Raw genomic sequence first — 21,606 nt, forward strand, 5'->3', positions numbered from 1 at the left:
TTGAACAATATTTAACAAATATTCTTTAACATTTTTGAGGTTACAGTGATCAAGTTTCTATACTTTCAACAATTAAAACCTGCTGATTTGACCTGATACTCCCTGACTGAACAAAACGATTTTAAAGAAACCAAAGCTGTAATTAAAATAATAAAACTTTTCAAAAACCAAACGAAGATAAATTTGCAACAAATGAATGAACAGGATCTTAAACTGGTGGTCTGGGACCACGGGAGGGTCCAGGAGCAGCAGTGTGCTCGCTATGGATCGCGCACTTTCCCTTTGTGCACGAGCAGATCCGTTTCCTCTGCAGAGAAGCGCTCCTTCTTGCTACTCGGCAAATGTGCCGTTATAATAGCAATCCGCCAAGGTGCAAGCACACCTGGCTCTTAAAGGGAATGGGAGATGACACTGTGATTGGTTTATTGCATGTTACGCTGAAAACACACCCATGATTAATTAGGAGACTATGGACAACCCCTTTGAACCGTGCGCCTGGCGCAGCGACCATTTTTCCACCGTTAAAATAGCAAAAGTGGATTTGGACACAAACTAAGTGCACTTGCACCATGCAGTTCAGACCATGCACTTTAGATCGTTAAAATAGGGCCCTTAGTCACAAACATTTGTGTCGTCACAATGGTTTAACGTAGCAGGATATTTAAAATAAGCTGCACGTCATCTGATTTGCAGAAAGTGATGATGAATCAGACTCACTTGTATGTCTGGACAAGAATGGAGTGAAAAGTGTTTTCTGCTGCTGAACTTTGAATGTTCAGCTGCGCCACTTTTCTTCCATTTAACTGACACAAAACCTCAGTATGGTCAGTAAATAAGGAGAATCACAGTTCAGCTGTTAAGCGCCTCAAAGAGGAGCTGAGAATCCTCAGTAAATATGTTCATAAGAGTCTAGAGCCCTGCGAGCTGCTCTGTGTGGCTGTAACTTAGGTACTGTACTGACATTCTTTTAGCTAAATGCTAACATGTTGATGTTTGGCAGGTATAATGCTCACCATGTTCACCATCTTAACGTTAGCATGCTAACATTTGATAATTAGCAGTTTGTATGTTTCGGACAAATTTAAATTTTGAGCGGATGATGTCACTGGGTGAAAAGTCAGAGGATCAGTGAAGAGATTAGATTCATCCTGAGAGGATCATGAATATCTGTACAATATTCATCCAATAGTTATTGAGATATTTCAGACAGAAACTGGACTCTAACCAAATTTAAGGGATAAATATCAAATAATTAATTAGTTAAAATAATTAATTCATTTCAAAAATGTTTATATACATATATTAAATTAGATATATTACATCATTATCAGATTGTTTTAAACTCTAATATTTCTATATTTACATCAGTGTCATAACTGCAGTATCAGCTGAGCTGCAGTCTGTACATACTCAACATTCACATCATTATTAGTTCTGCATGAGTTCACTGATTGAAGCAGATTCATGAACACTCAGCTTTACTGTGAGCAGTGTACCTGAAACCTTATTATAACAGATGTGTTTCATTGTCTGATACTCTTCTCTCAAGCACTGCTCTTACCCAAGTTACTGGCTACTTCTCTGATTTCCCTCATCTTCTGCATAACAGGCCCCTTAATCTCTGATGCATTAGCAGAACAGACACAAACCAGAACATGAACTTTGTCATCTGCAGACGGTGAGGAGATGTATCCAGGATCACGGTCTGACAATGGAGATGCAGGATTGAACTGTAAAATAATATAAAAGTCCATATAAACAATGATGCAACAATGTCAACAAAGTCTACAAAAAAGGTTCATATCTACTGAGCAAATGGGAGAAGTATACAAATCTATTTTTAGTTAAAAAAATTAACTAATAAATAGCTTTAAAAGATAAATAAAATTCAGCATTACCAGTAGAAGTATTCAGACTTTTACTAAAATTAGTGAAATATTGAGTAAATTTGCATATTGACATTATATATTCACATTATAACAAGATATTTTTCATGTTATTCAGAGATATTTTATATTTTTTATATTTATTTTTACTAGATACTAAATACATGACATAAATCTTATTCAAACCATAATGACATATGGAAGTTTCTTGTTATAACTAACCAACTTATCATGTTATAACGAGAAGTTTGATTTAATGAGATACGTTCATTTTGTGAGATAACAAAGTGATATGTTGTTATTACAAGAAGATTTCTTGTAAAAACTGAATAATTTGGCATCTAGTAATAATGAGAAAATATCTCAAAATAACATGAAAAGTTTCTTGTTATAACAAGAAACTGAGCAGATATTTCTTGTCATGGTGTCAGCACTATGCTGCCATACAAAACTAACGTGTTTGACTGAATCAAGTGTTACAGTTGTACCTTGTATCCCTCCTGCACGTGTCCCTTCAAGGCCAGTTTGATGTCTTCCACGCTGACTCCACATCCAACTCCTTCCTCCAGACCCATGATGTCATTGAATACAAAAGGGTAGAAGTTTCCTCTGCTTTCTTTCTGGATTCTGTGAGTCTCATACTGAAAGAAACATGGAAATGTGCAGGATTTATGACAATGGTGCCATCCTTTAACTAGTGTCTTTGTTTGTAATTTGCAGAGAATTGTGGGTTGGATCAGCATGAAACTCTCCTGGTTGAATCATCTGCCAAAGATTAACAACTACGTTAGAAAATATCTGGTTTGAAGTATTTGATACAGTAAAATACTGACATCAGCTGAGTAATTATTGGTATTGTCTTTGTATGGAAGGATGAAACAGTTAGAATATAAATGGCCTTACTGCTTTCAGTGTTTTGTTCTATAAAGTCTACACTATTAGAACTGATCCCCTTTAAACTGAGTCTACAGCTCTGTTTTTAAATACTGTGGCAGACTGAGAAGCACATCCTGTATCCAAAACCAGCACGACACCTCCTGATGTAATGAGGCCTCGTCTGAGGTAGTCACATGATTTTTGGCAAATGAAGCATTGAAACATCTCGCTGCAAAACTTTTGCTTTGAAAAGTCGATCATGTGTGGAAGGTAACATCACTAATAGTAACACCAGACGGAGATGAGGCAAGTGTGTCAAATCTCAAATCTCAAAAACATCAAATCAGAGTGAAAGGAGGTGAAGAAGAATTAGTAGAGGAAGAAAAAGATTTGTTCTGGACTAGTTTACATACTTTCTTGGAGTGACTTGTGTCACTGACGGTTGCACTGGCTTCAGCTGTAACGCACAGCCTGCCTCTCACGGTGCTGACGACAGAACTGATGAAGCTGGACTTTCCAGCACCGACTGGCCCGTAGAGCAAGATCCTGAGATGTTTGACTTCGGTGTTTTCAGGTTGATAATTCCTCACATACTGCAGATCTCTCTCTTTGTCTCTGTGTAAAAAATGGTTGAATTGGATTTTAGATTAAATGCATAAAACGTTCATATCAGTTTTTACAAGGTGGTGTCCAAAATCACTCCGTCATACATTCATTGACTACTCCCTGTATAACAGTCACTCAGCAGTTCACTAAACAATGAGCTGTAAATTGAGATTCTTCTCTAACTCTGGACACAAAGCCAATACATTTCCATCACTGGCGGGTCCTGGAGAAATAATATTTACTGAGCTTTGATAATTTTAGATTATTGTCAAATTAGTGCCTGGTTTATGGTTTGGCCCCTCCTCCACTACATGACTTTGTGTACACTTGCTCAGTAAATTCTATTAGATCCTCCAGATAGGAGATTGCACCATTTCACCGCACTGCATTTTGGCAATCAGCTTTCTCTGTAACAGCCACAAATCAGTGGAACACGCTGCCTGACAACGTGAGGAGCTGCAGCTTTACTTTCAGAACCAAGTTAAAAAAATCTGTTAAAAGCTGCTCAGCTCTGTACTCACTGACTGTGATATTCTATATTATTGTCTTCCTGACTTGCTTTATCACATTTGTGATGTGCTATTGTGTGTAGTTTTATATTTTGTGTCTTGTGTGTTCTTTTTTGTATAACTTTGTACATGTTCAACTTGTACATTGTCCCTTTTTAAATAAAATAAACAAATAAAAATAAATACATTTTAGATGAATGTTATGACTGATTGGGTGACTCAACAGTAATTATCACACCTATAAAATGCAGTGCATCACACTGTGGGACTATTAGAAGAAAGTAGTGTACATGCCACAGTTCAGACATACAAATAAAATGGTGGAGGGTAAATAAACAGTAGTGCACTATGTAGAAAATAAGGAGAGATTTCAGACACAGTTTAAGAGTCAACAGCCATGCTAGCAGTGAGGTTGTACTTAGCATTGTACCTTGTTCACAGTAACAATGGTTATATTATACTTATAGCTAATTATTTCAACTATTCATCCATTATTTTTAGTTAATTATTTCAACTGGTTATAAATAACTTTTAGCTAACATGCTAATTTCAGCAGGTATAATGTTTACTGTTAGATTAGCTTGTTAGCATTGTAGAATTTGCTCATTAGCAGTAAACACAGCTGAGGGTGATGGGTTGCCATTAGTTTTGCAGGTATTTGGTCATAAACCAAAATAAAATTCTGGCCTGACAAACAGATAAACTGTCAGACAGGTTGGTGTTGAGCAGCAGAGGCACAAATGAAGGCTACAGCATCAAATTTATATTTACTCACCCCCAAGATATTTTTCTCCTGGGAACACTAAAAGCTGACAAGAAAATAACATAAAGGCATCAAACAGTAAATATAATTAGGATTTTGAAAGAGTAAATTCATCAGAATCATGCGTCAACATGTAAATAATAGTCAGAATTAATGTGTTGTGGATGTTGTAAAATAAATGTCATAACTTACTGGCAGAAGGTGGTGGTGCTGTGAAAGTGAAGCAGAAGCAATACTTTAGATAATAGAAGAATAAAAATCATAAAAAGTTTGGAAAGATATCTGGTAAAAATGAATATTACAGAATTTTGACAATGATGTTTGGTTAAACTGTAGCAAGAGTAGTAATAGTGATAGAGATATTTATTTACTTGTTGTTTACTTGTTCTTTAAATCAGACTAAACTGATATAAGTTTTTAGGTTCACCTTATGGTGGAATTTTGTTGCATTAAACAGATGTGTTCTATTACAATAGAGGAAAATAAAACTAAGAGAGTGATACAGTAAAGGCAAAACTACAAGTTCTTTTAACACATGAAATGTGTCTACTGCTTCCACTGCTGCATCATATAATAGTTTAGTATCATGAATAAAGTTTGAACTGTGTTCAGCAGGTGGTTTCATAGCTTACTTGGAGGGGGTGATGGGGCTGAAGATGAGCCTCCCATGGCTGGAAAGTGAGAAATATATGGAAAACATCAATTATAAATAGTTATATTATAAATTATAGTAAAAACAGTGAAAGTGAAAATTACAAGTAAACATAAATATATTTGGCCTATATACACGCATACAATAATACAAGATTGTGATTGTATTTTGTGTTATTGTGTGTCATAAGCAAAATAAAATTCATTCAGCTAAAAGTAATGTATAAAGAACTGAAATAGTAACTGTAATGTAAATAAATAGTTGAAATCATTAGCTGAAAGTAATGTATTAATAGTTAGAATTGGTTAGAACGGATAAACAGAAATAGTTAATTGTTGCTCCATGTGGTTGTTTTCTCTTATTAATAGTGTTATTTAACATCCAGTTTATAATCCATTCATAAGAACATATTGTGTTGGTGCTGGTGAAGTGAGGTATTTATCACAGTGCTGCAGCACCACCTGCAGGTGACACTTGGTATGTGATATGATATGTATTTTCTGTGTCTGGCTGCAGTTACTTATTGTCTCTACACACCTGACAGTACACATGTCAATCACACTTTGACCAGGTCATGTGGGTTAAAAGTCTTTACTTTTCTAAAAATAAACTTGATGAAAATTAGGAAATTAATTTGTTTTACACACAAACTCATCAAGAGTTTTGTTTACTAATTGAAATTGAATTTAAGTGAATGGGCCCAAAACTTGCATAATTTTGATGACACAGATGTGAACAAGACAGACATGTCTCACCCTGCAGAAACTCTCATCCTCACACCGTTGAGATTTGATGTTTCACCATGACAGAGGAAGTTGCTATAACTTTATCGTAAATGCTCCAGTCTGCACCAAACTTTACATGTTTGATAAGAGTCCTGACCTGAACACACCTACGAAATTTCAACAAAGTAGCCCCAGCAGCAGGTAAAATAGTGGACAAAGGAAGTGATGTTTATCTCCTTCTTGCACTGTCTGAAAACAGCACAGGTCTGAACACATCTACATGCCCGTGATAGAAGACCTTCGATTGCACCGCAGCCGACGTGCACGGCAGCGCGAGGGCCCGCTCAACCCTGCTTGCAGCTTTAATTTACCTTTCTGTTTTCTCTGTTTTCTCTGCTCTACTCTTCCTCTTTTTTCCACCGTCCATCTTGCTTCTGAGTCATTTAGCCGCAATAAATGCACAGGTAACATGTAACTGCCATAGACTGTATATAAATCTCTATATACAGTCTATGACAGTCTAACTGTCAATTTTCCTCTCTCTCTCTCAGCTGACATCAGTAAGGTACATGGTGTCGCATCCACATTTTAACAGAGCCTACTGGTGAGTGAGTGTAGTATCAATGACAGTCCAAAGTATCACAGTCTATGGGTGCTTTTCATTGCGATAACGTGTTTCCTCGGGTCCCTTCCTCGCTCTAAGCTCCTCCAGGTGCAATAAAGGGATTGGAAGATCCTCCATGATGGCGGAGGGAGATCGGTTTCCGGGTCACGGCAGAGAGAGGACGCGAGGAAGCATAAAATTAGCGTAATGAAAAGCAACCCATATGAGTTGTTTGTGTCTGTAAACACAAAGACAGCATCAGCAGTGCCTCTCCTCCCACATCAGTGCAAATACGCATCTGTGGTGCCCGGGAATGACCAAACAGGCACAGACACACAAACAATAGATTTACATCTTAGGAAAACTGCATAAAGACTGTTTGGCCCTGCAGGAAAACAGGCCCCATTATGCTAAAATAGGCCTGTAAATAAAAGAAACACTAACTGGACTACTAATACCTGGTCACAGTCGGACTCTCGTGTTTAGTGACATCAGTTACGGTTCAAGTAGTGTTACAGGCGTCAATAAATGAGTTTCATTCTAACCATCAAGTACCACAAACAAATAATCATTATTCCTAGAGAGAGAGTAGGTGTGTGTGTGTGTGTGTGTGTGTGTGTGTGTGTGTGTGTGTGTGTGTGTGTGTTGTGCGTGTGAGTGTGTGTGGTCAGGTTTTTGAGCAGCTTTTTGAATGAGGCAACAGTAAGGGTGTCATGGAAGTGTGACAAATTACCAGCTCCAGTTATTTTTTATGATTTTGTTAACCCAGCTAAAAGTGTAATAACTTATTATGTGCAAAAAATGTATTACATTATTGATTTAGAAATTTTATTACATTATTGGCTGTTAAAAGCCCTCTCTTTTCAGCACGGAGTCAGAACACCTGCTGACAGATGTTTTATGATCATAAATGTGGACATCTTGTCCAATCTCTGCAGGTTTCTCCCAGCTAACTGATATCTCACCTGGGTTTGCTTCAACTTGAGGTTTTTCAGGAGGGCTGCAAGGTAAGGTTTTAATGGGACCACTGACTTCACCAGCTGGCCCAACACCTACTGAGGTGACTGCTCTGCATCTGAACATGAACTCTGTGTCAGGAGTCAGATCGCTCACTGTGACTTCTTCAGCCTTTGATGCTGGTTTTTGTTGCCATCCATCCTCTCCGCTGACACAGTACTCTACAGAGTAGGAGGTGATGTTCTCTGCTCCAAATCTTGGTGGACAAATCTTCAGTGTCACACTGTTGTGGGTTACATCACCTGCTGTCACTGTTTCAGGCTTTGAAGGCAGCTCAAAGTTCTCACTGACAGAAAAACCGTCTTCATAAACGTAGATGCTTGAACCTTTCTGTGTCTCATTTGTTAAACCTACTGTCAGGAACTTTATGTTCTCATTCTCCTTGTTGGCCTCTGCAAAATCACTGAATAGTTTTGCTTTCTTCCTCATTGCATCTGATACTTCTTTTGAGGTGTACCATTGTTCCTTCTCTACATCATCAGTCTGTGGATATTGTGGTTTGTCTGGTTTGGGTGTTTCTTTTAAGTAGTTTAATAAATCTGAGAGGTACGGTTCAGCACTTCCCAGTGAGGTGAAAACAAAACACACAGCATGTTCTGTGCTGAGAATTTCCCTGTTCAGATGACTTTGAGATGAGACGATCCTGGTGTTGTTCATCTTGTTGGTTAAAGACAGTAAGGTGTAGATTTCTCTCTCTTTACAGTCCATCCACTCGTTCAGGCTTGTGTTGTTGAAAGGAGAAGAATGTCTCTTCTTCAGGATCTCTGCGAGCACAGCCTCCTCTTTCCCTCCTCCCCGGATTAATGGAAGTTTCTTTGCCAAATTTTGTTGGAATTCCAGTTTGTACTCGGAGCAAAATTGTGCAAATGTTTTAAGTTTTTTACCAATCTGTGGGAACTGCTGTGCAGTGGTGGTTCTCATTGCGTCATTGCACCTCATTTCCAGCTCAGTGAAGTCCTCCAGGACACTCTGGGATTCCTGTACTAATCTTATACTTATCTGACGGACAAGTTTAGCAGCATCTGAATCTAAACTCACAAGTGGCATCAGCCAGACCTTCATTGGTACAGCATTTTCTCCATTGGTTCCCAGTAAATTTGGCAGGCTTTGGTAGACTTGTACGGCATCCTGAAAGGATGTTGGAGTTTTCTCCAGTAAAAAGTCTCCATGGAATTTGCAGGAGAACTTCTCCACACTTTCTTTTTCCTCATCTGTCATTTTTAGGGAACCTTCCGCCTCTATTGTGAGTTTTGGGATTTTCTTTATCATCATCTTCATCTTGCCCTGAATGTCATGATGACTTTCTTCATCAGACACCTCACGGTCAAAGACAAAGAAGGCTTGTGCCCCATAAAGGATACCTGTGACTACATGTGTTGCTATTTTTTTTTCAATGACATCCCGATGCTTTACATTGTGTGTTCCAAGATGATTCATTGACAGTTGCTTCATCTTTGTTGTTGCTTGGTACGTCAGTGTCACTCTGGCCTGATTTTTGGATGTTTTACTATCTTTCAGGTATTTGGCAGATCCTCCAACCTCTACTAGTCCACCAAGTAAACTTGCCTTCAGCGATGCTTCTACATTTAATGCTGAAGATTTATCTGCAATTGATTCAGATGCAACTATCTCAAAATTGTTGTAGCGCTGTGGTCTTTCTTGTATATCATTTTTCAGATCATTAAGGTCCCACAATGTCATGCCTGCAAAAGAAGAAGCAAAAATCAAGATCAGCTTCCTTTAATGAATGAATGAATGTTCTGCCATTTCATGTCCCATCTCTTATGGGATTATAAGACCCCTTTAACAGATGTACAACAGAGAACTGGTCACTGCTGATCACAAATCAGTCCAGGTGATCTAATAATAAAAAGCAACAATAATTGTTTGAGCCTTACACCTTACTAATACAAGGTTTCATTCATAAACTCTCATGAATTCACTAAATAAGTCGATGATTTAAAGGTCTCTTTTTCAAACAACCATCTCAGATGATGTGAGTCTTTCATATTCAACAACTCACTTGTATCCTTTATAACACTAAACAAAAGACAAAAGATCCTAATTTTCTATTTCTCACAGATCACACACTGGACAAAATCAACTATTTTCTTCCAAACCAGTGTACCGACCCATTTCAATGTTCAGAATGTTTTGGTTGTTGTCTAATTGTGATGCATTAAGTATTTCTACATGTGAATTCTTACCAGGGATGAGTGAGTCATTGCGGCAGTCATACAGCATCCCGAGGCTGAAAGGCCGGCCGAGCGCTGCCACCGCCATCGTCCCTGTGGCGTCGGCATCCATTGCTCAGTGTTAACTGGACAAAATAGACAACAGCTTGTTAGTTCTCCCTGTTGTCTGTCACCTTGTAATGTGGCTGCAACACAGAGGAACTGCAGAATCTATCAACACTAAATAAAATAATAACCATAGACATATACTTATAGGATAAATATTCTTTGAGATATCATGGATACAGAGGGTCTTAGGACTGTATAAGATTTACAAAAATCCTCAGAGACACTGTGGAATAGAAGGCTTCCTAAAAGGGTCAGTAGTAACACAAGGGAAAGAAAATGGAGGGAAGCTGTTTGTTGCAGAAAACAGAGAAAATGTTATCAGCTCAATGTGTGTAAACTGAAATCCAGACTAGCTGACCGTCACTTTTCGTGTTCCTTGTGCCTTTAAGTTCCTGCATTTGTGCTCATGTTGAACAGATAAAATGTTCTGAATCTAATATCTCAAAAAATATTAAATGGATTGCCGTGAAATCTTGTGCAGAAGTCCGTGTTCCCCAGAGGATGATCCTAAATCCACTGACTTTTCCTCTAGCACCAAGTTTTCACTTATTCTGTGAAATATCTCAACAAATGAAGTTTATAGACTTATAAACAAAGTTCGGGAACCAAAGACCACGCCTTGTACGCAACCCATTTCCGCACCACAGGGTATTTAGACACACCATATCCGCTCCTCTCCCCTCTGTCTCAGCTTGCAAGTCCCTGTGACACACCAGCATAAACTTAAAACTTCTTACTCACATCATGGACCTCGAACTGCTCCTCAACGCTTCGGACGAGGACTCGTTCGAAGTCCCGGAGTCCCCCGGCGTCCGATCTTTCCGGCAGCCTCGCCTGCGCTCCTCGGTTTCCCTCATCCCGGCCTCTCGGCCCTCATCATCCGTCGACGACGGTATCGTCGAGCCCTTGATCCCCAGCGGCTCCAGGGGAAGGTCCCGTACTCGGCGTCCGAAGGAAGCTACTCATTCCCGACGCTCACTCCAGCCTCGCTCGAGATCCCGGAGCCCGCCCAAGAGGAGCAGCCACCGCGCGCAGCGCTCTCCTCGCCTCCGGTGTACGGACCGCTCCTCGGCCCCAAACATGTCCGAGTGGACCGTCGCTCGCTTAAAGCATTTCCTCAGCCAAAATAACATTCCTTTCCACCGCACCGACAACAAGGCAAGACTGTTTCAATTATACACAAACTCCCTGAAGGACAGCACTCTCTCCCGTCCATCTTCCCACGATCTTCCGGGTTCCCGACGTCGCGCGTGCGACGACGTCCGTGACGTCACGGCACGTCGCTCCGCCACACGCACACCTTCCTCCTCAGCAACCTCAGTCTCCCCAGTACAGTCCGCTTCTAACCCTATGCAGGCTCTCTCTGCTCCACAGCCATTTCCTCCTCCTACTTTCTCTTCAGCCGCACTTACATCCCATGCATATACATCCCATCAACCCAGCATCCCTTCCTCCTCTCTGGCTCCTATCTCTGCTGCTCCTTCCCTCCCGGCCATCTCAGCTGCTCCTCCACCCGCACCAACCACGGCAGCCGCTCAGACAGCACAAACAACAGCGGGCCCCAGCAGCTCCACGAGTTACACCCAACCTGTTCCTCCTCTTTCTTCTTTCCACCCTCCCTGTCTCCTCCCCTACCCCCCGGCTCCCCACGACCTGCACTCTAGCATTACCCGTACTACAGCACCTGCACCTCCTTATCCTACAGCCTTACACACGGCCAGCCTCGGCTTTTTCCTGGCTCCCACATCTCCATCCAGCAGCTACACGCTGGCCACCGCCCAGCCACCAGTGCGCCCCCTAGCATCCGCCCGGCCCTCCCCCGTGTCTCCCACCCTCAGGCAGCAGATCCTAACCGGTAATTACATTGATCTCACTCAACTCATTCACCCTACATCAATTAATCCTCACATCCCTAGGGAACTGCTCACCTCATTCGGCCCCTCGGAACTTAAACAGCCACTTCCTGCTCGCTCCAAGGACCTCACAGTCGCCGAGTTCGCTTTTGCGTTCTCATTGTATAGAGACATAATTTGTTCAGCCTTCCCCGACCGCAGGTCCGAGCTCGATGATTACTTGTCATTAATTCTTGACCTGGCCTTGCGTTTCGGCGGCAACGGTTTCTATACCTATCATATCCTCTTCGCCTCCCAAGCCGCCGGTCGCCTCCAACAGTTCAACCAGGGCACGTACTGGGGAACATTGGACCACGAGCTATACTGCCAAGTTTTCGCAGCTCGCGCTTCTCTGCACTGCGAAATGTGCGGCGCCCCTTCCCATCCCGCCGCAGCATGCACCCTCTCCGCCCCCCTGCCCCGCGCCTCGGTAACAGACAAGCGAAGCCCAGCCATGCCACACTACTTGCCTTCGGTGGCTCCCCCACCATCCATCACCCCCAAACCTGCCTTAGATCACCCGTCCATCCTCGGCCCCCTCCCCAAAGGCACGGACAGGAGAGGGAGACCTGTCCTCTACCAGGGAGGACGGATGATCTGCAATAACTTCAACGACCTCAGTTGCAGCTCCTTCAGCTGCAAATTCCTCCACACTTGTTCATTCTGCGGGGGAGCCCACGCCAGAGCCACATGCCCACACAACCCGACAAAGCAACAGCTGTGTAAGCATCTCAATACCCCTTTCCCGTCTTTCAGAGTCAGCCCAATCGGAGTGGCAACCAGGAAGTACTCTGGGAAAAAGAGGCTCATCATCGACCTCTCGTCCCCCCACGGTTCCACTGTTCCAAGCATTAACAGCCTGATTCCCAGCCTGGACTTTTCCATGCAATACGCCACTATAGACCACGCCATTTCCCTCATCCGACTCGCGGGCCAGGGAGCATGGTTGTCCAAGGCGGACATCACAAGCGCTTTCAAAGTCCTCCCCATCCACCCCGACTACTGGCACCTCTTCGGGGTCTCCTGGAAGGGCGCATACTATTTTGCCGTGCGTCTAACCTTCGGCTGCAAGAGCAGCCCAAAAATTTTCGACTCATTGTCCGAAGCCCTCTGCTGGATTCTTTCCAACAATTATAAACTCCCATACGTCATCCACCTACTTGACGACTTCCTCACGGTCACGCCACCGTCTTCGCCCCCGTCATACGGTCTCACCACAATGATTTCCGCATTCACTGATCTCGGCGTTCCCCTGTCTCCAGAGAAAACAGAAGGCCCAAGCACATCCTTGGAATTCCTCGGCATCACCCTCAACTCCATTACACTCCAAGCATCTCTGCCTACTGAGAAACTCCACCGCATTTCTCTACTCATTCAAAACTTTCTCATGGCCAACACATGCACCAAACGTCAATTACTCTCTCTGCTGGGCCATTTCAACTACGCCACCCGCATCATCCCTCAGGGCCGATCTTTCTTGTCACACCTTCTCTCCATAGCCACCGCCGTCCCATCCATCCACGACCACGTCACGCTAGACAGCGCGTGCAAGATGGAACTAAAAATGTGGCACCAGTTCCTCTCTTCCTGGAACGGCATCTCCTTCTTTTACGACGTCCACGTTACAGACGCCAATGACATCCAGCTATACACCGACGCCGCCCCTTCAGTCGGCTTCGGTGGTTACTACGGTGGCAGATGGTTCTCTGCCGAATGGCCACCCGACTTCTCTTCCCTGGCCCCTTCCTCCACCATTTCAGAAATGTACCCGATTGTCATCGCTGCCATTCTTTGGGGGCATGAATGGTCCAAAAAGACCATCGCCATCCACTCTGACAACAGCGCCGTCGTCGACATCCTCAACAAAGGCCGGTCACACAATCTGGACATCATGCAGTTCGTGCGCAAGCTCACATTGGTTTCAGCCCAGCACCAGTTCATCATCCGTGCACTCCACATTCCAGGCCACAAAAACGCAATCGCCGATTCACTCTCTCGTTTCATGTTTCAGAAATTCAGACAACTAGCTCCAGCCTCCAACCCTCTTCCAACTCCAGTCCCACCGTTTTCAGCCACAATCTACAACTGAACCCGCTACTGGAACAACTGGTCACCAATTCACGGGACAACATCATCAACAGCATCACCCCTTGAACACTATCTCCATACTTCACCGGCTGGAATTCCTTTAAAACCTTTCACGTCTCCCACGAACTCCCATTCCCTTCACCGGACATTCTTACCCTCTCCTGCTTCATTACATTCTCTCACACTCAACTCAAGATCAAGTCTTCCACCATACAGACCTACCTCAGCGGAATCAATTCCCGGATTCCCGGAGCACCATGCCCAGCCTCGTCCCACTCTCATACCTACATCCATCACGACCCGGATAACGTTAAGAAATCTCATTCTCGCCTCTCTGGTTGAAGTCTCTTTGGGGGCCTCGTACAGATGCCAGATCATCGAGACAGCACCCCCACCCTGAGTCTCAACCCCTGTTCCCACTTACCTCCCCGACGTCGACGCATCTCCTCCTTTCATCTATCACTCTCCTATCCACTCCCTCCTTCCCCTCTTTCCTGCCTGCTCTTCTTTCTCCCCATCCCTCGACCCTCATCCCATTCGACCCCTACCCCCTCATCCCGCATCCCACGACCTCGACCCTCACCCCCGCATCCTCACACCCCCCGACCCTCTCCCTTCCCCCATCCATCCTTCCCTCTCCAACCATCCCTCTAACTATCCTTCCTCCTTTTCACCCTGCCTTCCATCACACTCCCAATAAACCATTAAATCCATATTCTAGAAGGAGTGGTCTTGGTTAGTGAAATGAAGTTTATAGACTTATAAACAAAGTTCGGGAACCAAAGACCACGCCTTGTACGCAACCCATTTCCGCACCACAGGGTATTTAGACACACCATATCCGCTCCTCTCCCCTCTGTCTCAGCTTGCAAGTCCCTCCCACCCGACCCCTCCGCTAACTTTCCTCTCTTCTCTGCGCAAACACAGGAACAGGGGGGCCTCGTACAGATGCCAGATCATCGAGACAGCACCCCCACCCTGAGTCTCAACCCCTGTTCCCACTTACCTCCCCGACGTCGACGCATCTCCTCCTTTCATCTATCACTCTCCTATCCACTCCCTCCTTCCCCTCTTTCCTGCCTGCTCTTCTTTCTCCCCATCCCTCGACCCTCATCCCATTCGACCCCTACCCCCTCATCCCGCATCCCACGACCTCGACCCTCACCCCCGCATCCTCACACCCCCCGACCCTCTCCCTTCCCCCATCCATCCTTCCCTCTCCAACCATCCCTCTAACTATCCTTCCTCCTTTTCACCCTGCCTTCCATCACACTCCCAATAAACCATTAAATCCATATTCTAGAAGGAGTGGTCTTGGTTAGTGAACTGTTGGATGGGTTGTCAAGAAATTAGTTTCACACATTCATGAATTGTAATAACTTTGAATCTCTGACTTTTCATCTATCAGGCCATTCTTTTAATGTGTCCAATACTTTGATTTATGACCAAACACCTGCAAAACTAATGACATTTACACCAGCAGTGGTGGAAAGTTACTAAGGGACAAGGTAACGTCATCAAATATCTTGTTTTGTCCAACAAACAGTCCAAAACCCAAAAATATTAAGCACTAATGCACCAACACAACCCACCTGGTGGAAAGTGTTTTTTCTTTAAAAATAAACCTTTTGTAAAATAAATAAATAACAAACAACATTCATGAACATGTAAATCATTATCATGGGGAGGAAATGCTGCAGCAACTTCCTGTTTGTTTCCTTCTCTCAACGGCTCTTCTAGAAACATCGTCCAGTCAGTGCAGCAGCGCAGCCAGTTGCTGACTCAAGATATTCACACGACCACATGAATTTAGCCAATCAGCTTCCTCCAATCTGATTCAAAAAGGGTGATTCTTTAATCGCCCCAAGCAGAGTCAACCAGCAGTAGAGTAGTGACTCTTGCTGTTATTGACGATGACAAACGCTGCAAAACTCAGGTCTTTAGTCACCTGATTCAATAAAATCTCTCCTCTAAAATCCATCAGAGAGGAGAACGTTGGTGGAGAAACTAACTGTCTGTCTTAAAAGGTTTCTAACTGGTACAGCAGAAAGGCTTGGCTGGCTGGATGCAGTCATGTAAACGTCTTATTTTGCTTTCTGTGCTGACTTTTTAAAACAGGGAACAGATACAACATGAATTAGAGACATGAAACAGTTATCTGAGATGATTAAACATGAGAGTACCGATCAGAAATCATTAACATTTAATAACTTACAGATCATCAAAGTACTGAACATTATTCTAACAGTCAAAACTTTGAGTTCAACTACTTGAAATCTATTTTTTTATTATATTCTTAAAAGTTTTCCCCCAAATTTTCATGTTTTCCGTTTCATTTTTTCTGTGTTTTAGTTGCCAGTCACGTTCAGTGAGTGTGTGTGTGTGTGTGTGTGAGTGTGAGTGTGTGTGTGTGTGTGTGTGTTAGTGAGTGTGTGTGTGTGTGTGTGTGTATGTGTGTGTGTGTGTGTGTGTTAGTGAGTGTGTGTGTGTGTGTGTGTGTGTGTGTTAGTGAGTATGTGTGTGAGTGTGTGTGTGTGTGTGTGTTAGTGAGTGTGTGTGTGTGTGTGTGTGTGTGTGTGTGTGTGTTAGTGAGTGTGTGTGTGTGTTAGTGAGTGTGTGTGTGTGTGTGTGTGTGTGTGTGTGTGTGTTAGTGAGTATGTGTGTGTGTGTTAGTGTGTTAGTGAGTGAGTGTGTGTGTGTGTGTTAGTGAGTGTGTGTGTGTGTGTGTGTGTGTGTGTGTGTGTGTGTGTGTGTGTTAGTGAGTGTGTGTGTGTATGTGTGTGTGTGTTAGTGAGTGTGTGTGTGTGTGTGTGTGTTAGTGAGTGTGTGTGTGTGTGTGTAATAGTGAGTATGTGTGTGTGAGTGTGTGTGTGTGTGTGTGTGTGTGTTAGTGAGTATGTGTGTGTGTGTGTGTGTTAGTGAGTGTGTGTGTGTGTGTGTGTGTGTGTGTAATAGTGAGTATGTGTGTGTGAGTGTGTGTGTGTGTGTGTGTGTGTGTGTGTTAGTGAGTGTGTGTGTGTGTGTGTGTGTGTGTGTGTTAGTGAGTGTGTGTGTGTGTGTTAGTGAGTGTGTATATGTGTGTGTTAGTGAGTGTGTATGTGTGTGTGTGTTAGTGAGTGTGTGTGTGTGTGTGTTAGTGAGTGTGTGTGTGTGTGTGTAGTAGTGAGTATGTGTGTGTGAGTGTGTGTGTGTGTGTGTGTGTGTGTGTGTGTGTGTTAGTGAGTGTGTGTGTGTGTGTGTGTTAGTGAGTGTGTGTGTGTGTGTGTGTATGTGTGTGTGTGTGTGTGTGTTAGTGAGTGTGTGTGTGTGTGTGTGTGTGTGTGTTAGTGAGTGTTAGTGAGTGTGTGTGTGTGTGTGTGTGTGTTAGTGAGTGTGTTTGTGTGTTAGTGAGTGTGTGTGTGTGTGTGTGTGTGTGTGTGTTAGTGAGTGTGTGTGTGTGTGTGTTAGTGAGTGTGTGTGTGTGTGTGTGTGTGTTAGTGAGTGTGTGTGTGTGTGTGTGTTAGTGTGTTAGTGAGTATGTGTGTGAGTGTGTGTGTGTGTGTGTGTGTTAGTGAGTGTGTGTGTGTGTGTGTGTGTGTGTGTGTGTGTGTTAGTGAGTGTGTGTGTGTGTTAGTGAGTGTGTGTGTGTGTGTGTGTGTGTTAGTGAGTATGTGTGTGTGTGTTAGTGTGTTAGTGAGTGAGTGTGTGTGTGTGTGTTAGTGAGTGTGTGTGTGTGTGTGTGTGTGTGTGTGTGTGTGTGTGTGTGTGTTAGTGAGTGTGTGTGTGTATGTGTGTGTGTGTGTTAGTGAGTGTGTGTGTGTGTGTGTGTGTGTGTTAGTGAGTGTGTGTGTGTGTGTGTGTGTGTGTAATAGTGAGTATGTGTGTGTGAGTGTGTGTGTGTGTGTGTGTGTGTGTTAGTGAGTGTGTGTGTGTGTGTGTGTGTGTGTGTTAGTGAGTGTGTGTGTGTGTGTGTGTGTAATAGTGAGTATGTGTGTGTGAGTGTGTGTGTGTGTGTGTGTGTGTGTTAGTGAGTGTGTGTGTGTGTGTGTGTGTGTGTGTGTTAGTGAGTGTGTGTGTGTGTTAGTGAGTGTGTATATGTGTGTGTTAGTGAGTGTGTATGTGTGTGTGTGTTAGTGAGTGTGTGTGTGTGTGTGTAGTAGTGAGTATGTGTGTGTGAGTGTGTGTGTGTGTGTGTGTGTGTGTGTTAGTGAGTGTGTGTGTGTGTGTGTTAGTGAGTGTGTGTGTGTGTTAGTGAGTGTGTGTGTGTGTGTTAGTGAGTGTGTGTGTGTGTGTGTGTGTGTGTGTGTGTGTTAGTGAGTGTGTGTGTGTGTGTGTTAGTGAGTGTGTGTGTGTGTGTTAGTGAGTGTGTGTGAGTGTGTGTGTGTGTGTTAGTGAGTGTGTGTGAGTGTGTGTGTGTGTGTTAAGACTCAGCAAAGTTTCTTCTGTTCATTCAGTTTCGATGCTGTTAAAAACACTTTGGTGCTGCACATAAATATTATAACGGTGGGAAAACCTGATTTTTCTTACTTGCATTTACCTTTTAGCAAATTCCACGATATTCCGCGTTTTACACTTGCAATACTTTAACTACATCAAGCTCATAATACTTATGTACTTTTACTGCAATACTTTAACTACATCAAGCTCATAATACTTATGTACTTTTACTGCAATACTTTAACTACATCAAGCTCATAATACTTATTTCTCTCTGAGGGACAAACTCCACCCAATCTATAATCATTAACAGAGGGAGGTGTGGAGAAGAAATGGCCTTAATGACCCTGAAATAAACTTCTGTTTCAGGGGTGAAGGGAAAAGTTAAGGGAAACATAAATAATGAAAACAGAAAAAAACAGTGAAATTGCCCTTTTTCTGTTTTCATGAGCAAACTGAAGGTTTCACAAATCTGAAAGTGGTTTTAAACAGTGTTAACACTTTTTTTACAGGTGAAAGTGGTGCAAAAACAGAAAATCAGCCGCTAAATATCATTATTTATGTTTCCCTTAACTTTTCTCTTCTCCTTCTTCTCTTTCTATGGATGGTTCTGGTGACAATAGTGACACTAGTATTAACCTGCCAATTAAAGCTTTACTGTCTTTCTTCAATTTAAAGATAAAATGGAGTCTGAGTCTCAGAGCCTGAACATGGTCTTAGATCATCTAACCAGTTACTTCTCGCTGTTCGCAGGTCCAGTTTTGTGACCAGGACCCCCAAACTCTGGAGTTCACTTCCTGTAGAGATCAGACTGTCCACATCTGTGTCAGCATTTAAAAAACATTTAAAAACCTGCTTCTTCAGGATGACATTCTTGTAATGTAAGCAGACCCAGTATTATGACCCTAACCCCAGGACCCCAGGACCCCAGGCCTGCCCATCCAGGAATTTGGCCCACCAGGAGAAATCAGTATCAACGCTGCACAGGCTCACCAGGACTCAAGTCCTGGACCCGATGACATGAAAGGGCCTACGAGACTCAGGGGGGATAAAAAACCAAAACGTGTTCTTTTTCCTCCCTGTGAATTTTATTTTATGTCTGTTTGTGGTGTCTTGACTTAGAGCGAAGTGAGACATCTGTCCTCGTGTTTAGCAGTTTGAAAGCAGCTAGCTGAGGTTAGCATGCCGGGGCTAACAATCAGAACAAGTTCAATTAAAACAGAATCATGGTTGACTTAACATGTCATTGGAAAGTGACATTGTTAGAATCCTGGACTTTACAGCTCTGATCAAGGACTTTGCCAAACATAAAACCAGGAAGAAGGCGTTTTAAAGGTAGGAAAGGACTTTATATATAAAGGATATATATATATATATATGTGTGTGTTCTTGATCTACCTCAGTGCTGACTTAATGGTTATTTTACTGTCTTTACTTTTATTTAATCTGTCCTGTTTTTATCTTCTTGTGAAGCACTTTGTAACATCTGTTTTGAAAAGTGATATATAAATAAAGATTATGATTAAAACCAGTAGGAATTTCTTTCAATAATCAAACTCAAGAAATGCATCATTTCATACAAATCTGAAACACATGATATGATTGATGAATATTTTCTGGTTTCTTTAGTCTCTATGACAGTAAACTGAATATTTTTGGATTGAAGACAAAACAAAACATTTTATGTTGCATCTTGGACTTTGGGAAATCAACATTTTTCACCATTTACTGATATTTTATGGACCAAACAACTAATCAATTAATCGAGAAAATAATCAACAGAATAATCGATAATGAAAATAATCATTAGTTGCAGCCCTACTTTGAACTAAATTTAGTCCAGTGGTTCCCAACCTAGGGGTCGGGGCCCCTCCAAAGGGTCAGCAGATAAATCTGAGGGGTGGTGAGATGATTAATGGGAGAGGAAAGAAGAAAAAACAAAGTTCTGATACACAAATCTGTTTTCAGTTTTTGGACTTTTTCTCTAATCTTTGATTTTTGCTAAAATATTGGATCATTTCAGCTAACCCTAACCACTGAGGTATTTATCACAGTGCTGCAGCACCACCTGCAGGTGACACTTGATATGTGCACATGGCCTCTAAATTCATCTCACTGAATCACACCTGCATGAATTCCACTCACAGTTCATCAATATGAAGAAAAACACATGAACAAGTCTTCAGCTCAGTGAAATATGTGATAAATGAATCAGATGATATGTGACACACACTTTGTCTCCTGTGTACAGATTTATACACTCTGAACATCACTGGGTTAAAGTTTAATCCAGTTTGGATCAATACAGCAGCAACAACATCAGGTTAACTTTATCAATCTGTTACTGTGAGCCAGTGTTACACACAACAAGCTTTAACTAAAAACTGTCACAGATTGATTGTTTCTACAAAACGATTCAAAAGAGACACAAGTTATTAACAATCAATAACAAACTGTGACATGTCGGTTTAAACAGAGTAGATTATAACAAGCTTTAGTTTGTGTAAATAATAAAAATAACAGTAAAACTGGCTCAGAACAACATTAACTCAGTATTGTATCGACTCAGACTGGGTCAAACTCTAACAGTGATGTTTGAACGCTACTCTGTCAGAGAGACTTCCAACACGGCTCAGTGTGTTTCTAGGACCTCTCACCCCTCCATCAGTCCTTCCTTTTACTGCCAGCAGGTCGATGCTACAAAGTCCCAGAAAAACATCTACAAACATCTTTTATTCCCTCTGCGATCATCACACTGAACAAACTAAAACAGACACTGTTCTCTGTCCTGTTTAACTCTGCTCTTGTCAGTTGTAGTTTTAACTGTTTTTATCTCTTATCTTTAGTGTGATAAAAGATTGAATTACGTTTGAATAATCTCAAAACTAAAATCCTAAAAGTTAAAGAAGCTGTAAAACAGCTCGTCATGTGACTTCATTAACATAAAACCTTCATTAACCACAGAGAGCATGTAGTGCTAACATGCTAACATGCTAACATCATGCAGCACATGAAATAAATAAACTGAGGAGAGAAATCTTTACCTGCAGCTTTCTGTCACTCTGCTGGTCTTCTTCTTCTGCAGCAGCAAAGTGGAGACAAACACGAGTCGTTTAAACGTTCCTCCTGCTTTAAGTTTCAAAAAACATTTGACTGACAAGAAAAGCAGCAACTGCTTTCAGACCGTCAGTGTGACTTTCACTTTCACTGTGTGTGTGTGTGTGTGTGTCTGTGTGTGTGTGTGTGTGTGTGTGTGTGAGTCAGTAACC

At 42.4% G+C, this 21,606-nt stretch overlaps 3 protein-coding genes across 3 annotated transcripts in view; 2 read left to right on the forward strand and 1 right to left on the reverse strand.

Moving 5' to 3' along the window:
- The window catches only part of LOC121907568 (interferon-induced protein 44-like), a 198,666-nt gene that overhangs the window by 112,460 nt on the left and 64,600 nt on the right, over positions 1 to 21,606 (forward strand). The window lies entirely within an intron of this gene.
- LOC121907558 (stonustoxin subunit alpha-like) lies at positions 1,355 to 21,559 on the reverse strand. The gene is made up of 9 exons (XM_042427186.1): positions 21,382 to 21,559; positions 9,846 to 9,958; positions 7,587 to 9,341; positions 5,273 to 5,311; positions 4,833 to 4,850; positions 4,653 to 4,686; positions 3,176 to 3,377; positions 2,375 to 2,527; positions 1,355 to 1,730 (listed from the first exon to the last, which is right to left on the reverse strand). The coding sequence occupies exons 2-9, from the start codon at positions 9,943 to 9,945 to the stop codon at positions 1,545 to 1,547; spliced, it is 2,487 nt and encodes an 828-aa protein (XP_042283120.1). The 5' UTR covers positions 9,946 to 9,958; positions 21,382 to 21,559; the 3' UTR covers positions 1,355 to 1,544.
- Positions 11,723 to 14,427, forward strand: LOC121907562. The gene is made up of 2 exons (XM_042427193.1): positions 11,723 to 12,555; positions 12,590 to 14,427. The coding sequence occupies exons 1-2, from the start codon at positions 12,524 to 12,526 to the stop codon at positions 13,920 to 13,922; spliced, it is 1,365 nt and encodes a 454-aa protein (XP_042283127.1). The 5' UTR covers positions 11,723 to 12,523; the 3' UTR covers positions 13,923 to 14,427.

This window comes from Thunnus maccoyii, chromosome 11 (assembly GCF_910596095.1).
Source record: "Thunnus maccoyii chromosome 11, fThuMac1.1, whole genome shotgun sequence".
Taxonomy (NCBI): domain Eukaryota; kingdom Metazoa; phylum Chordata; class Actinopteri; order Scombriformes; family Scombridae; genus Thunnus; species Thunnus maccoyii.

Bases quoted from the DNA above. Each gene is read 5' to 3' on its own strand.
- LOC121907558 (XM_042427186.1), bottom strand. From the start codon at position 9,945: ATGGATGCCGACGCCACAGGGACGATGGCGGTGGCAGCGCTCGGCCGG. The intron at 2,528-3,175 runs GTATGTAAACTA...TGTTTCTTTCAG, and splicing joins ACACAAGTCACTCCAAGAAA to TATGAGACTCACAGAATCCA. The intron at 1,731-2,374 runs GTACAACTGTAA...ATTATTTTACAG, and splicing joins ACGTGCAGGAGGGATACAAG to TTCAATCCTGCATCTCCATT.
- LOC121907562 (XM_042427193.1), top strand. From the start codon at position 12,524: ATGCCCACACAACCCGACAAAGCAACAGCTGT. The intron at 12,556-12,589 runs GTAAGCATCTCA...CCCGTCTTTCAG, and splicing joins CCCGACAAAGCAACAGCTGT to AGTCAGCCCAATCGGAGTGG.